We start from the raw sequence: 20,385 nt of genomic DNA on the forward strand, positions 1-20,385 counted from the left end.
CTTTGTGGAAAATTTGTATGAATTGGATGAAATGTTTTAAGCATATGGAGATGATGTTAGATTGATCCTTGATCTTTGGTTTTCTGTTTGAATCTATGGACTTGTTATTATCAATATGATAAGGTGAGATAATTAAATGATGGATTGAGAATTCTGAATATGAAAGAAGCTTGAAGGTAAAGTTGTAAGGGGAGTTAGATTTAATCTATGAATTCTGCATAAGTTGAATGATGAAATAATTGTGTAAGGTGATGAATATATGTGAATTGGATGATGGAAATTCGTTCTAGCATGTTGGTATATGCGTAAATGAAGTTTTGATGGATTTGGGTGTGAATTAGGGTGGTAAACAAGGAAGTTTTAACTCACTTTTCATGGAATACGAAAATTGTGTGTTTTGCTTAGTTAATGAATTTTTGGTTGGATGAATTGATGGAAGTATGAGATGATTATTGGAATTGTGTATGTTGGATCTGTGTTGACATGAAAATTCGGTGGTAGTGCTGTTAGAAAGGAAATCAAGTGTCTTTATGGTCAATTTGGGCTATTTTAGAGGAAGTGAGGTAGGAATTTTGAGTAAATGAGGGCTGCAGTGTTCCTGGACTGTTTGGGCAGTCTAGACAAGTCCATTGTGACTTGTTAGAAACATAAAAGTGGTCTAAAACATGTTCCAAGTAGTAGAATCAAATTTGGGTCCCTAAGTTGTTGAAGTTAGTGTTTTGGAGCTGAAAGTGAACTTTAATCACTTAAAAAAATGGTAGTAGAAATGCTTAGAATCATTTGGATAAGTTTAATTAAGTCTAAAACGAGAATTAAGAGTCTAAGAAGTTGAGAAAAGTGGTTAGAAATGGTCAAGGGAGGTTCTGCTACCATTCTGCAGAATTCTGCATGATGTGAAAAACTGACCGTTCGTCCATGTCGGATTTGGACGATCGGTTATGCCATGTGCTGAGTGGCGTTCGGTCAAATGTTGGTTTGGTTAACGTTCATTCTTGGTAGTAGCGTTCGGTCATAATCATGCTTTGGCTTAGGCATTTAGCGTTCGTCCTTGTCTGGAGAGCGTTCGGTTTTCGGGGATGATATTAATAGCGTTCGGTCATTGGTTTAAATAACGATCGCTCAAGTTATGGTTTAGTAACGATCGCTCAGGTGTTGGTTAGTAGCGTTCGTTCATTCGCTGGTTTAGTAGTGTTCGGTCAGTTGATGGTTTAATTATCGTTCGGTCTTCATAAGGTTTGATAGTAAAGCGCTCGTTCAAGGAGTGTTGAATTCAATATGGTGTTCGGTTCTGAGCGTTCGGCCTAGTGTTTGATCTCACAGTGTTCGTCCATGAAGCGCTAGCTTTAACAGCGTTCGTCCAAACAGTGTCCGTCCAATGGTTTATGACGTTCGTCCAAATAGTTAACTCGCACCTGCACTTTGCAGAATTTGTTTTCGATAGTTTTGGGGGTTCCGGATGTCCGTTTTGGACGTTCTCTCGGTCGTTTTGGGGGTTCTTGACCCTTCCGGAACTGTTGGTAATGGTTTCAAACCTGTTTGAGTTACCTAAAAATGAGTATTAAAAAGATATTAAAAAGATATAAAGAAAATGTGTTTGGTGTACACTGTTTTGAGTTGTTTGATATATCTATTTGATATGGGAATGTTGGGTGATCTGTTTGAGATTGCAAATTGATAGGAGAATGATGTTTGAATGGTTAAGTACTGTTGAAATCATGGTTGTATATGATTTGATTATAAGTTTCATGTTAAATGAAGAACTTGAATTGTTTAAAATTTGGTATTGTGATGATTATGTGATGATGATATGATATGTGCGTTATGGTATGCTTGGATTGGTATTGTGAGGATTATTGGATATGTGTATTTTTGGCTACTTGGTGTCATTAAATGAGTGGTGGATAGTAAGCGTTGTGGTTGCTGGCCCGGGGAAGCTCTATAGAGTGATGGGAAGTAACCCTATACACGGGTGACGTGTGTAACCGCCTGGGGAATCTCTTACATTTATGTAAGAGTGATGGGGGTGACGTGGGGTACTAGTCCGGTGAAGCTCATTACAAAATTTGATTGGCGTTGTGCTTGCGGGCCTGAGGAATCTCTTTAGGCGAGTGATGAGGGGTATACTTGCACTTGTCCGGGGAAGCTCTTGATTAGAGTAATGGAGGGTGACTTGTGTACTTGCTCGGGGAATCTCCCTATAGAGTGATGGGAAGCAGCACTACACATTAGGGTAATGTGTAACGGCCCGGGGAAGCTCTGAAAAGAGTGATGGGAGTGACACTAGTACAAATTGGTGTATGTATTTTGATTGATCTGTAATAGTGGTGGATGTAGTCTGATTTATTTTGTAATGTATATTGGCGTATGCATTCTAATTTGATATTTTGATACATATTGGTATATGCATATGGTTGAAGCATAATTCGTACTTGGGTATATAGTTTGATCTGGTTAAGGTGTGGATGACAGTATGTTATTATGAGTATATTTATGATGTATATGAATTGTATTTTGTTAGCTCACCCTTGCTTGTTTGTGCATGTGAATGCGATGATCGTGTAATGTGTGATGTTATACGGGAGCAGATGTTATTGCAGATGTGATGGCTGATATTTCTGAACATGCATAAAGGATGAAAGAGAGATGGGATAGATGACTGGGAATGTATTTGTTTGTAGTCGATCCTGACTATTTAAACGTTTTATTTTCGGAATAATCGGTTTGTAATAAATAATGTACTATTTTTCCGTGGAAGTTGAATATTAAAAATTTGAATTTCTACTTACGTGTTTTACGGAAAAATTAGTCAGCGTAACACAAAATTTCGGGGTGTTACAGCCAACACTATTCACCGCGCTATTCCAACGAACGCTATCTGCCGACAGCTAAATTGCCGAACACTATGCTATTTGGACGGACACTATAAAATCCATCATAATCAGGCCGAACGCTAGAAACCGAGCACCATATTAGATTGAACACTATTTGGCCGTACGTCATGAGATTAAGCACTATTGACCGAACGCTAAACAGGACACCATATTAAATCGAATACTATTAGGCCGAACGCTAAAACCGAACACCTCATTCAAATCGGATACTGCTTGGACGAACGTTAAGATCAATCTCTTGGGCTCAACACTAAAACACCAAACGTTATTAGACCGCATACCATTAGTTCGAACACCAAAAGAACGAACGCTAAGATCAAGCACTTATGTTGGACGCTAAAACTCCAAACGCTGATAGACAGAATACTATTAGGTCGAACACTATTGAACGAACGTTAAGATCGAGCACTTAGACTTAACGCTAAAACAGCGAACATCTATTAGACTGAATACTATTATTCGAACACTGTTTGGACGATCGGTCAAACATCAAACCTCATCTAGATCGAACGCTAAGTTTTTACGAGCATTACCTGAGGACAAACATCATCGAGACCGAACGTTCTCTATGAACGATCACTAACTTAGAATAATCACCATCAGGATCGAACGTTCACTATCAGATCAAGATCAAACGCTAATCATAATTCATACATCAAGACCGAACGCTTACAATCTAAACCTCAAAATACCTGATCCAGGTCGAACGCTATCAATCACTAATACCCAAGACCGAACGCTTATGATCCAAACCTAATAATCCAAATTAAGGACGAACGACTACAATCACTAATTCACCAAAACGAACGCTCAAGATCACTTCCTGAGAATACCAATTTAGGACGAACGCTTATAATCACTATTGCACCAAAACCGAACGCTCTCGATTCAAACCTAAGAATCCAATTTAAGACCGAACGCTCAAAATTACTAATACACCAAGGTTAGAGGGTGTGGGAACGTAAACTCCTTGTGATTTTGATAACCTTGTGTGCCAATAACTAAGTGTGGCTATGTCCACTCATAAACAGTGAAAGATTTTGGATGGATTGTTTGAGCACTGATCACTACCATGAGCAAGGCTGGGCAATCTCTGAAATCGGTTCTCTTGGATTTGATTCACAAGAGCAATGGCTTGAGATCCTTCAAGCAAATTCATGCGCATCTATTGACTTCTGCCCTTGTTGCCAATGACTTGGTTATTTCCAAGGCTGCAATTTTTTTGGGAAAACATGTTACAGATGTTCATTACCCTTGCAATTTCCTGAAGCAATTTGATTGGAACTTGAGCTCTTTCCCTTGCAATTTGCTGATTTCTGGCTATGCCTCTGGCCACTTACCCTGGCTTGCAATCCTGATTTATAGATGGACTGTTAGGAATGGTTTTGTGCCTGATGTGTACACTATCCCAGCAGTTTTGAAATCTTGTGCTAAGTTTTATGGGATTGTAGAGATTAAACAGTTTCATTCCGTAGCTTTGAAGACTGCCTTGTGGTGCGACATTTATGTGCAAAACACTCTTGTCCATGTGTATTGCATTTCTGGGGACACTGTTGGTGCTGGCAAGGTGTTTGATGACATGCTTGTGAGAGACGTGGTCTCTTGGACTGGCTTGATATCTGGGTATGTCAAGGCTAGGTTGTTTAATGAGGCCATCGCATTATTTTTGAGAATGGATGTGGAACCTAATGTGGCAACCTTTGTCAGCATACTTGGGGCTTGTCGGAAATTGGGTTGTTTAAATTTGGGGAAAGGAATTCATGGGTTGGGTCTCAAATGTCTGTTCGGGAAGGAGTTGGTGGTATGCAATGCTGTGTTGGAATGCCTATATAGGTGGAATGCCTTCTAGGAATATCCGTACTTGGAATGCCTATATAGGTGGCCTAGCAATAAATGGACTTGGGAGGGAAGCATTGAAGCTATTTAAAGATTTGATAGTGTCAGGTGCAAAGCCTAATGAAGTGACATTTCTTGCTGTTTTAACAGCTTGCTGCCATTCTGGCTTTGGTCAGCGAAGGCCGAAAGTATTTCAATGAGATGTCAAGTCCCCTCTACAACCTTTCTTCCTGGTTAGAACACTACGGCTGCATGGTTGATTTACTCTGCAGAGCTGGACTGGTGGAGGAAGCTGTGGAGTTGATAAAGACAATGCCCATGTCCCTTGATGTGCAGATCATAGGAGCGCTTTTGAGTGCCTGTAATACATATGGGAATGTTGGATTCACCCAAGAAATCTTGAAATCACTGCAGAATTTTGAATTTCAAGATAGTGGCATATACGTGCTTCTTTCTAATCTGTATGCCTCTAACAAGAAATGGGCTGACGTGAGAAATGTTAGGAGACTGATGAAGCATAAAGGAATAAGCAAGGCTCCTGGGTCTAGCATTATAAGGGTGGATGGTAAGAGTCATGAATTTTTAGTTGGAGACAGTAATCATCCTCAAAGTGAGGATATTTACGTACTATTGGACATCCTTGCCAATCAAATATACTGAGGGGCATATTAATACCCTCTGCTAATCAGACAAGCACACTTGACCCTGAGCTCACGTATTTTGTCTATGGACTTGAACAACTTCTAATGGTGCATTCTATAAAGTGTCTCTAAATCATTTTAGACTTGTCTTATTTATTATGCTCAAACCAGGCCAGATTGGGACTTGATATGGAAGTTCATAACAGTTACAACGCGAGAGCACTGCATTTATGGAAAAGATACGGGGTCACTCCTTGCCAAATTAAGCTTAAGCTTATGCATTGAGAAGCAGCTCAGGAGCAAGATGGTTTCATAGGTACCCTCTTTTAGGGGCCAAAGGGAAATTTTGTCTTGCCCGTGACAGTGACAACGTTTAATGTTTATGATTGTGAGCGATCGGTCAATGGTCACCTGAACTTTGACGACAGTAGTTACTATGCCACAAGCTCTGACATGAGACAAACATAATAGAAATAGAAGCCACTTGGGTAAGTTCAGATAGATACGGAATGCGTCAACTCATTCAATGGCACGTGGTCATAATAATAGAAGAACTCTACCATTACTGGTAGTAGTTTTCCTGAAGCATGAGCATGCTGATTTTTTTATTTTCTTCCAAATGAGATTCCAATTTTATAGAAGATAAATTCTTGAAAATAAACATAATTTACACGACTTGTGTAAATTAAAGCAGTTGTTTGACCAAGTACTTGCATAGTTAGTTAAGTGGTGGTTTTAGAAATTGTCTATTCCGGAATGCGTCGTTTTCATCGAAAAGTACACGTATGTTTTGAGTTTATTTTTTATGACTATTGCTGAAATGAAACAAGAACTAGCAGCCTCCTCTCCCTTGAATCTTGTACAGTTCACTTTTGGCAACTCTATGTAAGGCCGTTCGGTCAAGAGCGTTCGCTTGTTTAATATAAAACTGAATTGGTTTATCATTTAGTGTAATTAATTCTATTATATGATTTTACTGTACTTTTGGGATGTTACAGGTGTTACACTAGTTAATAAGAAATGATTAAATTAATTTCAGAGAGACCACATTAATATTAATTAACATTTTGGAAATAATTTTTCTTGTCTATCAGTGTAAAAAACAAATTTAATTCATCATTATAAATTTAGAGATTAAATGGTTCATGCTTCTGTACTTTTATCGAATCATGGATTAATTTCAGCAAAGGTGTCTGCAAAAGGGGAGCCCAAAAGGTATAGAAAGAAAAGACCAGGCCCAGTAAAGTTCGTGAAAAGGGAGGATGTTTCTTTCTGTACCCTGTCAATTTTCTTTTTACACTCTTCAAAACATTCCAGAATAATGTCGTGTAAGGAAAAATTTAATGGATGGAGGAGGAAACTATCGAAGAGGGAAAAAGCAAATAACCTTTGGGCCTTGTACCTCCGAACCAAAATTCGAAGGGTAAATTGGGAAGTTTTGGAAAAATATCTGAGAGGGATAAACCGGTAAGAGATGAGTGTTTGAGAAACAATAGAAGAGAAAAGAGAAAAGCGAGAAGAGAGAAGGATGTCGTCGTTGTCAAGCATGTTTGGGTGTGGAGTGGTGATGGCGCCACCACAAGCACTGGGAATTGGAAAGAGAAGTGATGGAGGATTGACGATAGTGTGTTCGTCTCGGCCGCAGAAGAAAGCGACTGCGCATCACATGAAGACTCGGCCACGGAAGACGCAGCCATGGGATATAAACCGCAAGCCAACTGTGTACGATCCTATGCCTCCTCTTCCTCCGGATTGGACTCTCGTTATTCCTGCTGACGCTTCTTCTGCTTCCGCTGCTCCTCCGCCTCCCTCTGCCTAGCCACTCACTCGGTACTGCGTCGTCGTTTTCATGCTTTCTCTGTTTTCTTCAAGCCATTATTCGCTACTCTTTAAACATTTTATCTTATATTTCTTGTTTAAATCTCAAATGAAACTTTTTATCTGTGCAATTGTTTTGGATGAATTCACTTTCTTAGGTACGGTGAGCACGAGAATTCGATTAATTTGCGAACTGATGGTTAGGTTTTCTGAATGCGTCTAGTATACGTCAATTTTTAGACTAAAACTAGACACTCTCCCTACACACTCAGGAACCCTTTGCAACTTCCTTTACCTTTATATTTCTGAATTCTTGTAGATAGATGTTCTTTCTGCACTACTCTTCTTACAGTTTTCTTTTTCACATTTTTTTTTGTCCCTTATTTCTTTTCTCCACTTAGCTATGTTCTCGCATGTATACATATACTAGAGAAATTAAAGAAAGAGGCATAAGTGGACCAATATCGAACACCTTCAACTTAAAACTAAGGCAGTAGGAAAAATATTTGAATGTACAGTCTGAAAAAGGATTAAACCTTAAATTTTTCCTTTCACTACATTATTCTGGAAAGTTTTGAAGAGTGTAAAAAGAAAATTGACAGGGTACAGAAAGAAACATCCTCCCTCTTCACGAACTTTACTGGGCCTGGTCTTTTCTTTCTATACTTTTTGGGCTTCCCCTTTTGCAGACACCTTTGCTGAAATTAATCCATGATTCGATAACAGTACAGAAGCATGAACCATCTAATCTCTAAATTTATAATGATGAATTAAATTTGTTTTTTACACTGATAGACAAGAAAAATTATTTCCAAAATACTAATTAATATTAATGTGGTCTCTTTGAAATTAATTTAATCATTTCTTATTAACTAGCATTATTAAATAATGCCAAAAGGTACTGAAATAAAAATCTCATTTTACTTTCTCTATTTCTTTCTTCTTATTCGTCCCTTAGTTATGTATTATCTCATAATTTATCCATTTAATTAGTAAACACTTTCAAAATTTTAAGTATAAACTTGGACAAACTTTTCCCCAAAAAAAAACATTTATAGAAGATGAAAATAATAAAATAAAAAAAATAAGAACATTTCTTGCAAACTAAAATTTTTGCATAAATTAATAAATTACAAATAATTTCTTTTTCTTTCGATTCTAGGTCCATCGAGATACATAATTAGCATTAGTGACCATAATTATCTATTCTATATATTTTTTTTAAAATTTAAACAAAGATTAATATCCCTTGTCCGTTAACTCAGGAGCTTAACTGTTATTGTGACATCCCAATTATATACATCATGCATATATAATAAAGACATCATCATGCATAATATAAGAAAGCAGTCAAGAGTAATTAAGGATTACAGTCATTCTCAGAATAGTGCGGAATTGACAACTAGAGTATTAGGATTTCTCCGTGGGGATTACGGAGAATTCAAAACTTAAAATACACAAAATGTCCTTCCAAATAAAACGAGTTTACGAAATAAAAACTAGCTGTCTAAGCTGCAGCACTGCCGTCTCCATCAAGAGCTGCTCCCAAAGTTTCCTCCTCAACATCTGCTCCCATCCAAGTGGATGATCATTGCCAAAGAACATACCCAAACAGCACGTAACAAACAATGCAAGGGTGAGCTAGATATAAAAAGCATGTTATCATACATAGATTCATATAAAAGAACAATTAAAGCATACTCATTAAACCATAATTCACACACTCACACGACATGTAAACATTCATCCAAACATGGTAAACTGACATCACAAGACTTGTTACTTTATACCCCGACTTGTTACTTTATAGACCGACTCGTCCGGACTAGAATGATTACCGAGCTATGGCGGGTCTTGCACTCGTGGTGGCTTTATGAAATTTGGGCACTCCCGCCCTGGCACTACTGCCTTGTGAAACTTGGGCACTCCCCTGACATCACAAGACTTGTTACTTTATACCCCGACTTGTTACTTTATAGACCGACTCGTCCGGACTAGAATGATTACCGAGCTATGGCGGGTCTTGCACTCGTGGTGGCTTTATGAAACTTGGGCACTCCCGCCCTGGCACTACCGCCTTGTGAAACTTGGGCACTCCCGCCCTGGCACTACCGCCTTATGAAACTTGGGCACTCCCGCCCTAGCACTACCGCCTTGTGAAACTTGGGCACTCCCACCCGGCCACAGTCACGAGGTTAAACCGTTATCACTCACCTTGGATCATATGGAAGCATCCAAGACTAAGACCTCCGGCCACTCCTCACCACATGTTCAATCCTCTCTACATGAGAAGAAAGACCATTGGAGTTTCAGGATGACCCCAAAACTGAGCTATCATGTAATCATTCTATACAACCCCAAAACACCACCATGTATCCTCTCCTTGAGGATCATGGAATTACGTCCATGAATCATACTGTTACTTTGAACCTTAACCCAAGTCATGAATAACCAGATACCACCATATTATCACAACAAATCCAACATATCTCATACATTCACATATTTTCACATAATTCACGTTACAGCATATATTCCAAACATTGGTACACATAATTCAACCCAAGAGCAAAGGAACTTAGAACCCATCACCATACCATTAGATGGACGAACACTTTTCACCGAGCGTTATAAGCCGAACGCCATTATGCCAATTGGACGAACGCTAAGAGATTTAACACAATTGGACGAACGCTAAAACCGAACACTGAACACAATTAGGCCGAACGCTAAAACCGAACACCATATTCAATGAAGCACTATTGGGGCGAACGCTATGATCGAGTACCTAGGCCGAACGCAAAAACCGAACACTGATCACAATTAGGCCGAACGCTAAAACCGAACATCATATTGGATTCAACACTATTTGGCCGAACGCTATGATAGAGTACTTAGGCCGAACGCTAAAACCGAACAGTGAACACAATTAGGCCGAACGCTAAAACCGAACATCATAATGGATTCAACACTATTTGGCCGAACGCTAAAACCGAACCATATTCAATGAAGCACCATTGGGCCGAACGCTATGATCGAGTACTTAGGCCGAACGCTAAAACCGAACATCATAATGGATCCAACACTATTTCGCCGAACGCTAAAACCATCGAACACCCTAATGAAGTAAATACTGTTTGACAAGCGCTCAAAGATCAAGGCCGAACACCTAGATCATTTTGACGAACACCTAAAATACCGCCCGAACGTCTTGAACTGAGGACGAATGATTTAAACTTAACCGAACGGTACTAATCAAAACTGGACCGAACGCTACTAAATCCATTCTGACCGTTCGGTACTAAATCAACTCCTGGGAATACTAATTCGATCTGAACGCTACAATTTCTAATACTCCAATACCGAACGCTCAAAATCACTTCTCCAGAATTCTAATTTAAGAACGAACGCCTACAACTACTATTATTCTAAACCGGAACGCTCCAGATTGAAACCTAAATATATCAATTTATGGTCGAACGCTCAAGATCACCAGCTGAGATTACCAAATTAAACCTAACGCTATTAACTAGTACATCAAAACCGACCGTTTAAGATCCAAACCTTAGAATGTCAGATTGATACCGAACGACCGTGATTGAAACATAAAATACCACATCAAGACCGAACGCTTACTAATACACTCAAAACCGAACGTGCAAGGCTCTTACCTAAGAATATTAAATTTAAGGCCGAACGCTATACGGGCGAACGCTCGTTCTATTTTGCCGACCACTATTGGTCGAGCACCATTGACGTACGCTCGTTCTGCAGAGTTCTGCAGAAACGCAGCAGATTTCCAGATTTCCCAGAAACCCCATTTTTCATTGCCTTTTTCCCAGATCCACGTTCAACAGCACAATTCAACAACCACTCATACAGATTCATACACCACAAAGTCACTCTAAATATAAAATTTATTCATCCACGGCAGTATATTATTTATTTCAGTACACGCATAGTTCATACAATCCAGAGAAAAGGATCTAGCTCCCCTTACCTCTTGAAGACTTCCTTGAATCTACTTCCAAAGGATTTGATCTCCTTCCAACTCCAAAAGCTCTCCACTTCTTCTCTTCCAGAGCTTGCAGCAACTCTTCCAATCCATCTACGAACCCATGGCTCTTCTCTTTAAGAGGAAAACTCTGCACTCTCAGCCACTCCTTTTCATTCTTAGTGCCAAGCACACTAATTGATGGAAAAATAATGGTGTTTCTTGGTGGCTGGGCATTTCAAAGTGGGAAGACCCACCACCCACGCTGCTACCCACAAATGCCGAACGTGCAGTCGCCCCCCCCCCCCCCCGATTTCTTTTTTTTTTTTTTTTAACGTGCGGTTCCTTACAGTTATCAACAATGTTTAAAAGGACGCAAACAAAATCCATTTAATAGGGAACATGGCAACAAAAACACGAAGACACTCCTTTGTTACTACTCAAACCCAAATTCGTACTTAGGTGTGAGCAATTTCTTCTGGCAATACACAATGCATATAGTTGTAAACCTTCCTTTGCCTAGTGGAGACAGGCATTCCGGCGGTGTAGGCTAATAAAGTTTTACTATTTTAAATTCTACTGTCCTTTGCAAGACCGAAAGGTGAATGTAAAATTTCACCAATGTAATTTGTCATTCATCAAGTTTACAACATCTAAATTTACCTTCATTGGTCCTTGATCAATGGTCATAATTTAACCATATTAGTGTAAATGTAGATTAGGGATGACAAAAATATCTGGTCTGCGATATCCACGGATAAAACCTGCGACGGATAGTTAATATTTGTGGATATATAGATAGCGGATATTTTAATACTCACTTATAAATGGGTTGGGTGTGGGTATTATACTATCCGTACTTGCGGATATCCACTATTCCAAAAAATAAAAATAAAAATTTAATTTATATTTTATTGAGTTAAATTTAATTAAAATTAACATTAATTTATATTTTATGAGGTTAAATTTAATTAAAATATAATTTTAATTTGTATTTAATTTAATTTATATCATATTTTATATATTTTTTGAAATTTTATTTAAATTTTATCTTGATAATTTATAAAAATATATTTTTAAAATATTTACAGATATCCGTGGGTATCTGCGGGTTTTAAAATATTCGCGAATATTTTTTAAGTAGGTAGAGAATGAATTTTTTTGTCAGGTTGGATTGCGGATAAACTATCTGTGCTCGACTCAACCTGTTGTCATCTAAGGTGATTGTGACATCCCAAAAATACAGTAATAAACCATATAATTGAAAAATCACTTCAATAATAATTCAAAACAGTTTTTACTAAACATAACGAACACTCAAGGACGAACGTCCTTGAGTACAGTCTTACAATAACAAAGAACGAACGCACAAAACCGTACGTCCATACATAAGGTTTCAAATTTAAAGTCGAACGTACATAAATCCGACCGAACGGTTTACAAATGAAATACCGAACGGTCGTAACAAAAAAATGAAAACATAAGGTGGTCGAACGACCAATAAATCCCATCACTACGCTACCAGCCGAGCGTCTCACTGTTCGATCTTCCCATCACTACGCTACCAGCCGAGCGTCTCACTGTTCGATCTTCACTTCAACGTCCACCAGATTCTCTTCGTTCAGTGCCTCTTCCAAACGCTCGTCTCCTTCTGCTCACATCCACACGGATGATCATTGCAATGACAAGACGGACGCTCAGTGTGAGACCGAGCCCCAATTTGAGCGAGCGTTCGGTATAAGACCGAACACCATTTTGAGCGAGCACTCATTATGAAACGAACACCAAACAGAACGAACGTTCAGTATAAGATTAGGACGAACGCTTAGTGGGAGACCGAGCACCAGGACGAACGCTCAGCGTGAAACCGAACGCTAGTAGCCTTAAAATAATAGACTTTGATTTCGAAGAAGTGTTTACGAACGGTAAAATACACTATTACATATGTGCATACAACAGAAGGGATTTTATCAAAGAATACCAAACACAGTACTTGACCGAACGCTCAAACAAAGCATTTTAACATGAGGACGCTCGTCCTCGACCAGGGATCGATCCAAATGAACGAATCCCATTCTTGACTATTAAAAAGGGAGACCGAACGGTCAAAGACCGTTCAGCACGAACGTTCAATCTGAAGGGAAACTCTTTTTCAATTCATTTACATTCCAGTTCATTTCTCATCATACAGTTTCATAAATTCCATTCGTTCATGTCATGGTACAATTTACAATCTTCATATAATTCATATCATCCAAATCTCATGTATTTCATACAACATACGTAAACTTAGTCATATATCATTTTCAATCAGTAAACAACGAACGTTCATGTAACTCAAATCACAGCAACATCATGCATTATATTCATACAGTAATTAATGAACGTTCAAACGAAGCACACAACATGAATTAAATCAAATAAGCTTCCCTTACCTGGAAAATGACCGAACGTCCACAAATACTCAAAACACTCTCTTCCACTACAGATCTCCCGCTCGTCAACGCTCGTCAATTCAGACTACAACGAACGAGCCCCAAAACCAAATTAGAACTACTCTACTCTAAAATGATAACGAACGCACAACTCAGAATTGAGTTTGCATGTACGAAAAATGAACGTTAGAGAGGAAGGAAGGGCTTACCAGCTCAGTCTTCACAAACCGAACGTTCTTCTGGAAGCTCTTGAAGTCGTGCATCTTTCTATGGTACTGGAATACAGAAAGGAGGAGGTGAACGGTGGTTTCTTTTGAGAGAGAAGGTGCAGAGAAGGTAGAGAGAAGGAGGAGAAAATTCTCAGGAATTAGTCAGGGGAGGTGCGCGCAGAGGGAGTGGGGGAATGAGTTCAAAATCTCAGATTTGTTTCCACTCCCGTCCAGCGCACGTCCAGTTTGGCATCCACTTTCCCAAGACGGCGCACGTCCCCACTCTGCGGCGCACTCCACGCTCCTGTCGGCCATTCCGGACGGTCGTCCACTCTGAGCCGGACACGTGTAATCCACTACCGCCGGACGCACGTTCACAGCCTGGCATCCGACAGGCGCTGCTGTCTCCGCGTACGCAGCTGATGTGGCTCGTTCTGCGGTCGCCACGTGGACTCCACTAGCGCACGTTTTTTTTTTTTTTACAGTCCTGACAGTGATCATGAATATTAAATGTCAAAATAACTATATTTCTATCATCAATTTAATCATTTAAGGTTTAATCATTCACTAAGTCCCTATTTTCGCATGGAATCTCAATTTCGTCCCTTTCTTTCTGAAAATATCAATTGGGTCCCAATTTTATGAAAATTGCAACAAATCGATCCATTCCGTTAAATTGGCTGGACGGCGTTAAAAAAATTGATGAGTGGATGCTGTGATGACGAACGAACGCTCGTCCACCAGCGAACGAACGCTCGTTCACCAGCGAACGAACGCTCGTCCACCAACGAACGAACGTTCCACACTGGACGACCGTTCGTTCCACACTGGACGACCGTTCGTTCCACACTGGACGACCGTTCGTTCGGTGGTCGACGAGCGTTCGTTCGCTGGTGGACGAGCGTTCGTTCGCTGGTGGACGAGCGTTCGTTCGCTGGTGAACGAGCGTTCGTTCGCTGGTGGACAAGCGTTCGTTCGTCATCTCAGCATCCACTCAAATTTTTTTAACGCCGTTTGACACTATTTAACGGAAAGGATCGATTTGTTGCAATTTTCATAAAATTGGGACCCAATTGATATTTTCAGAAAGAAAGGGACGAAATTGAGATTCCATGCGAAAATAGGGACTTAGTGAATGATTAAACCATCATTTAAATACTAAGTTAATAGTTTATAAATACACATTAATATTAAAAGAAGTATACATTTAATACTCTTTATTATTATTATTATTGTTTAATTTATTTATTTTTACTTAAGTGAATATGTCTATTTCATTTGGATTTTCATTTTATATTGGACAATGAATCATTGTCAGTCTTCAAAGTGACTACACTATAAAATTGACCTTATTCCTTCTACAACTAGTTCATAAAATTGGCCTTTATTTATGCTAATGTTAGATCATAATTCTAACTTATTAATGAATCATTGGGGGTAAAGAAATGTAGGGACTAATCTTGAGAGGTAACCTAAGATATATTCAAATTAATTGTAAAATACAGGTATACTACTATTGAAATTTTGTCATATTTTAACACTAATCAACTTTCGTTGTGTGTTCTTTTGTACTAACAATTTGCATTCAATTTTGTTTGGCTTTATTAAATTAATGTTAAAACACTTTTTGTCCTTTCATAAGGAAAACAGGTTGTCAGTCATAATAACATCCAGTTTTTAATCATATGCATTTAGGCTGATGGCTATGTATTCTTTCTTGTTTGTTTCAGGTAAAGAACAAGAATATTGGGAGCAGGACAATATAAGAGAAGAGTATGATCCAGTAGCATACAGGTTTGATAAGATTTCAGTCCTATCCATAGTGATTACATGATTACAGTAGTCACTAGTGAACCTTGTAATTTAATTTATTACCATCAGTTTATTTGTGCAATAAAGTTTGATTGTTTCGGTGCCCTGATTCTCTTTTTAATTCTTACGAAACTATAAACCATTGATATCTATATTTCTTATATTATAAGATATTCATTTTAGTCCTTATACTATTTAAGAAACATCAGGTGTTCTGTAGTAGATGGTTGTCACCTCAAAATTATTAGTTACTGGACATCAAAACCATAAAATAAAATTTGATGGAGATCAAAACCATTAAATTAGTATATTACAGATACAAGAAACATATTTAAGTCTGTTTTTTTTGTTTCCTTATCTTAGTCGGTTTCATTCTGTTAGTGAACTAGGGATTTTTGAAGCTGCTCTAGTACCTGATCTAATTAGTAATTATTAGAATAAATAGAAGTTTTAAGTTAAGTTATTTCTTGCATAAACTTATGATGTTTTCCAATGTGATACAAAAACATATAAAATTGGCCTTTATTTATGCTAATGCTAGATCATAATTCTATCTGATTAATGAATCATTCAGGTAAAGAAATATAGGGACTAGTCTTGAGAGGCAACCTACGATATATTCAAACTAATTGTAAAATACAGTTGCTGCTATACTATTGAAATTTTATCATGTATTCCAACACTGATCAACTTTCGCTGTGTGTTCTTTTGTATTAACAATCTCCATTCAATTTTGTTTGGCTTTATTAAATTAATGTTAAAACACTTTTTGTGCTTTTATCAGGAAAAAAAGTTATGATTACAAGTGTTGTAACATCCCAATTATATAATAATCAATAGGTTTAATCCTTTTCGACATCCCTATTTATGTACGAATGTCTCAATTGGGTCCTCGTTTTTTAAAGTGTATCAAAATGGTCCCTAATTTTGAAAATTGATATCAATTGAGTCCTTTCCGTTAAGTTGGCTGGACGGCGTTAAAAAAATTGATGAGTGGATGCTGAGATGACGAACGAACGCCCGTCCACCAGCGAACGAACGCTCGTCCACTAGCGAACGAACGCTCGTCCACCAGAGAACGAACGCTCGTCGACCTCTTACTGCTGGACGACCGTTCGTTCCACACTGGACGACCGTTCGTTCGGTGGTCGACGAGCGTTCGTTCGCTGATGGACGAGCGTTCGTTTGCTGGTGGACGAGCGTTCGTTCGTCATCTCAGCATCCACTCATCAATTTTTTTAACGCCGTCCAGCCAACTTAACGGAAAGGACTCAATTGATATCAATTTTCAAAATTAAGGACCATTTTGATACACTTTAGAAAACGAGGACCCAATTGAGACATTCGTACATAAATAGGGATGTCGAAAAGGATTAAACCTAACCAATATTATATAATAAAGACGTCAACATTCAAATATAGAGAACAATCAGCATATGACGTGTAATTTAAGTGCAGAATTACAGTCATCCGAAAAAGAAAGGAACGAAAATTTAAACTTAACAGTTTAAATTATTGAACAATACAACAAGTGTTCGAATAGGAAAGTTCTTAGCAGACTAAACCAGAACCTCGGTATCCTCTAGCTCTTGCTCCAAGGGAATCTCCTCGACAACATCTGCTCCCATCCAAGTGGATGATCATCGCCAAAGGAACGAAAATTTAAACTTAACGGTTTAAATTATTGAACACTACAAGTGTTCGAATAGGAAAGTTCTTAGCAGACTAAACCGCAACCTCGGTATCCTCTAGCTCTTGCTCCAAGGGAATCTCCTCGACAACATCTGCTCCCATCCAAGTGGATGATCATCGCCAAAGAAACGAAAATTTAAACTTAACGGTTTAAATTATTGAACACTACAACAAGTGTTCGAATAGGAAAGTTCTTAGCAGACTAAACCGCAACCTCGGTATCCTCTAGCTCTTGCTCCAAGGGAATCTCCTCGACAACATCTGCTCCCATCCAAGTGGATGATCATCGCCAAAGAAACGAAAATTTAAACTTAACGGTTTAAATTATTGAACACTACAACAAGTGTTCGAATAGGAAAGTTCTTAGCAGACTAAACCGCAACCTCGGTATCCTCTAGCTCTTGCTCCAAGGGAATCTCCTCGACAACATCTACTCCAAGCGTTCGGTCATAATCATGCTTTGGCTTAGGCATTTAGCGTTCGTCCTTGTCTGGAGAGCGTTCAGTTTTCGGGGATGATATTAATAGCGTTCGGTCATTGGTTTAAATAACGATCGCTCAAGTTATGGTTTAGTAACGATCGCTCAGGTGTTGGTTAGTAGCGTTCGTTCATTCGCTGGTTTAGTAGTGTTCGGTCAGTTGATGGTTTAATTATCGTTCGGTCTTCATAAGGTTTGATAGTAAAGCGCTCGTTCAAGGAGTGTTGAATTCAATATGGTGTTCGGTTCTGAGCGTTCGGCCTAGTGTTTGATCTCACAGTGTTCGTCCATGAAGCGCTAGCTTTAACAGCGTTCGTCCCAATAGTGCTCGACTAAGAGTAACAACGCTCGTCCCAATAGTGCTCGACTAAGAGTAACAGCGTTCGTCCAAACTGTGTCCGTCCAATGGTTTATGACGTTCGTCCAAATAGTTAACTCGCACCTCCACTTTGCAGAATTTGTTTTCGATAGTTTTGGGGGTTCTGGATGTCCGTTTTGGACGTTCTCTAGGTCGTTTTGGGGGTTCTTGACCCTTCCGGAACTGTTGGTAATGGTTTCAAACCTATTTGAGTTACCTAAAAATGAGTATTAAAAAGATATTAAAAAGATATAAAGAAAATGTGTTAGGTGTACACTGTTTTGAGTTGTTTGATATATCTATTTGATATGGGAATGTTGGGTGATCTGTTTGAGATTGCAAATTGATAGGAGAATGATGTTTGAATGGTTAAGTACTGTTGAAATCATGGTTGTATATGATTTGATTATAAGTTTCATGTTAAATGAAGAACTTGAATTGTTTAAAATTTGGTATTGTGATGATTATGTGATGATGATATGATATGTGCGTTATGGTATGGTTGGATTGGTATTGTGAGGATTATTGGATATGTGTATTTTTGGCTACTTGGTGTCATTAAATGAGTGGTGGATAGTAAGCGTTGTGGTTGCTGGCCCGGGGAAGCTCTATAGAGTGATGGGAAGTAACCCTATACACGGGTGACGTGTGTAACCGCCCGGGGAATCTCTTACATTTATGTAAGAGTGATGGGGGTGACGTGGGGTACTAGTCCGGTGAAGCTCATTACAAAATTTGATTGGCGTCGTGCTTGCGGGCCCGAGGAATCTCTTTAGGCGAGTGATGAAGGGTATACTTGCACTTGTCCGGGGAAGCTCTTGATTAGAGTGATGGAGGGTGACTTGTGTACTTGCTCGGGGAATCTCCCTATAGAGTGATGGGAAGCAGCACTACACATTAGGGTAATGTGTAACGGCCCGGGGAAGCTCTGAAAAGAGTGATGGGAGTGACGCTAGTAAAATTGGTGTATGTATTTTGATTGATCTGTAATATTGGTGGATGTAGTTTGATTTATTTTGTAATGTATATTGGCGTATGCATTCTAATTTGATATTTTGATACATATTGGTATATGCATATGGTTGAAGCATAATTCGTACTTGGGTATATAGTTTGATCTGGTTAAGGTGTGGATGAGAGTATGTTATTATGAGTATATTTATGATGTATATGAATTGTATTTTGTTATCTCACCCTTGCTTGTTTGTGCATGTGAATGCGATGATCGTGTAATGTGTGATGTTATACGGGAGCAGATGTTATTGCAGATGTGATGGCTGATATTTCTGAACATGCATAAAGGATGAAAGAGAGATGGGATAGATGACTGGGAATGTATTTGTTTGTATTCGATCCTGACTATTTAAACGTTTTATTTTCGGAATAATCGGTTTGTAATAAATAACGTACTATTTTTCCGTGGAAGTTGAATATTAAAAATTTGAATTTTTACTTACGTGTTTTATGGAAAAATTAGTCAGCGTAACACAAAATTTCGGGGTGTTACAGCCAACACTATTCACCGCGCTATTCGGACGAACGCTATCTGTCGACAGCTAAATTGCCGAACACTATGCTATTTGGACGGACGCTATAAAATCCATCATAATCAGGCCGAAGGCTAAAAACCGAGCACCATATTAGATTGAACACTATTTGGCTGTACGTCATGAGATTAAGCACTATTGACCGAACGCTAAACCGGACACCATATTAAATCGAATACTATTAGGCCGAACGCTAAAACCGAACACCTCATTCAAATCGGATACTGCTTGGACGAACGTTAAGATCAATCTCTTGGGCTCAACACTAAAACACCAAACGTTATTAGACCGCATACCATTAGTTCGAACACCAAAATAACGAACGCTAAGATCAAGCACTTATGTTGGACGCTAAAACTCCAAACGCTGATAGACAGAATATTATTAGGTCGAACACTATTGAACGAACGTTAAGATCGAGCACTTAGACTTAACGCTAAAACAGCGAACTCTATTAGACTGAATACTATTATTCGAACACTGTTTGGACGATCGGTCAAAGATCAAACCTCATCTAAATCGAACGCTAAGTTTTTACGAGCATTACCTGAGGACAAACATCATCGAGACCGAACGTTCTCTATGAACGATCACTAACTTAGAATAATCACCATCAGGATCGAACATTCACTATCAGATCAAGATCAAACGCTAATAATAATTCATACATCAAG

At 38.7% G+C, this 20,385-nt stretch overlaps 1 protein-coding gene, 1 long non-coding RNA gene and 1 pseudogene across 3 annotated transcripts; 2 read left to right on the top strand and 1 right to left on the bottom strand.

Annotated features, from left to right (window-relative positions):
- The first annotated feature begins 3,907 nt into the window (after window positions 1-3,907).
- On the top strand, window positions 3,908-6,312 carry LOC148195467 (pentatricopeptide repeat-containing protein At4g38010 pseudogene; annotated as a pseudogene).
- A 424-nt stretch (window positions 6,313-6,736) lies between these two features.
- Window positions 6,737-19,614, top strand: LOC148195468 (large ribosomal subunit protein cL38-like). 2 transcript variants are annotated; one of them, XR_015780869.1, is made up of 3 exons: window positions 6,737-7,198; window positions 15,555-15,618; window positions 19,421-19,614. XR_015780869.1 is itself a non-coding variant. In XM_088094653.1 (2 exons), exon 1 carries the CDS (start codon window positions 6,897-6,899, stop codon window positions 7,185-7,187), a length of 291 nt encoding a protein of 96 aa, XP_087950779.1. In that variant the 5' UTR covers window positions 6,737-6,896; the 3' UTR covers window positions 7,188-7,198; window positions 19,421-19,614. The 2 variants fall into 2 exon arrangements, 1 of the variants encoding a protein (XP_087950779.1); XM_088094653.1 differs by lacking the exon at window positions 15,555-15,618.
- Window positions 8,498-14,066, bottom strand: LOC148195469 (uncharacterized). The gene is made up of 3 exons (XR_015780951.1): window positions 13,825-14,066; window positions 13,616-13,700; window positions 8,498-8,752 (listed from the first exon to the last, which is right to left on the bottom strand). It is a non-coding gene; the product is annotated as an uncharacterized LOC148195469 (long non-coding RNA).
- Window positions 19,615-20,385: the final 771 nt, after the last annotated feature.

The sequence above is a fragment of the Vigna umbellata genome, chromosome 7, assembly GCF_029865625.1.
Source record: "Vigna umbellata cultivar VRB3 chromosome 7, Vumbellata_1.0, whole genome shotgun sequence".
Lineage (NCBI taxonomy): Eukaryota > Viridiplantae > Streptophyta > Magnoliopsida > Fabales > Fabaceae > Vigna > Vigna umbellata.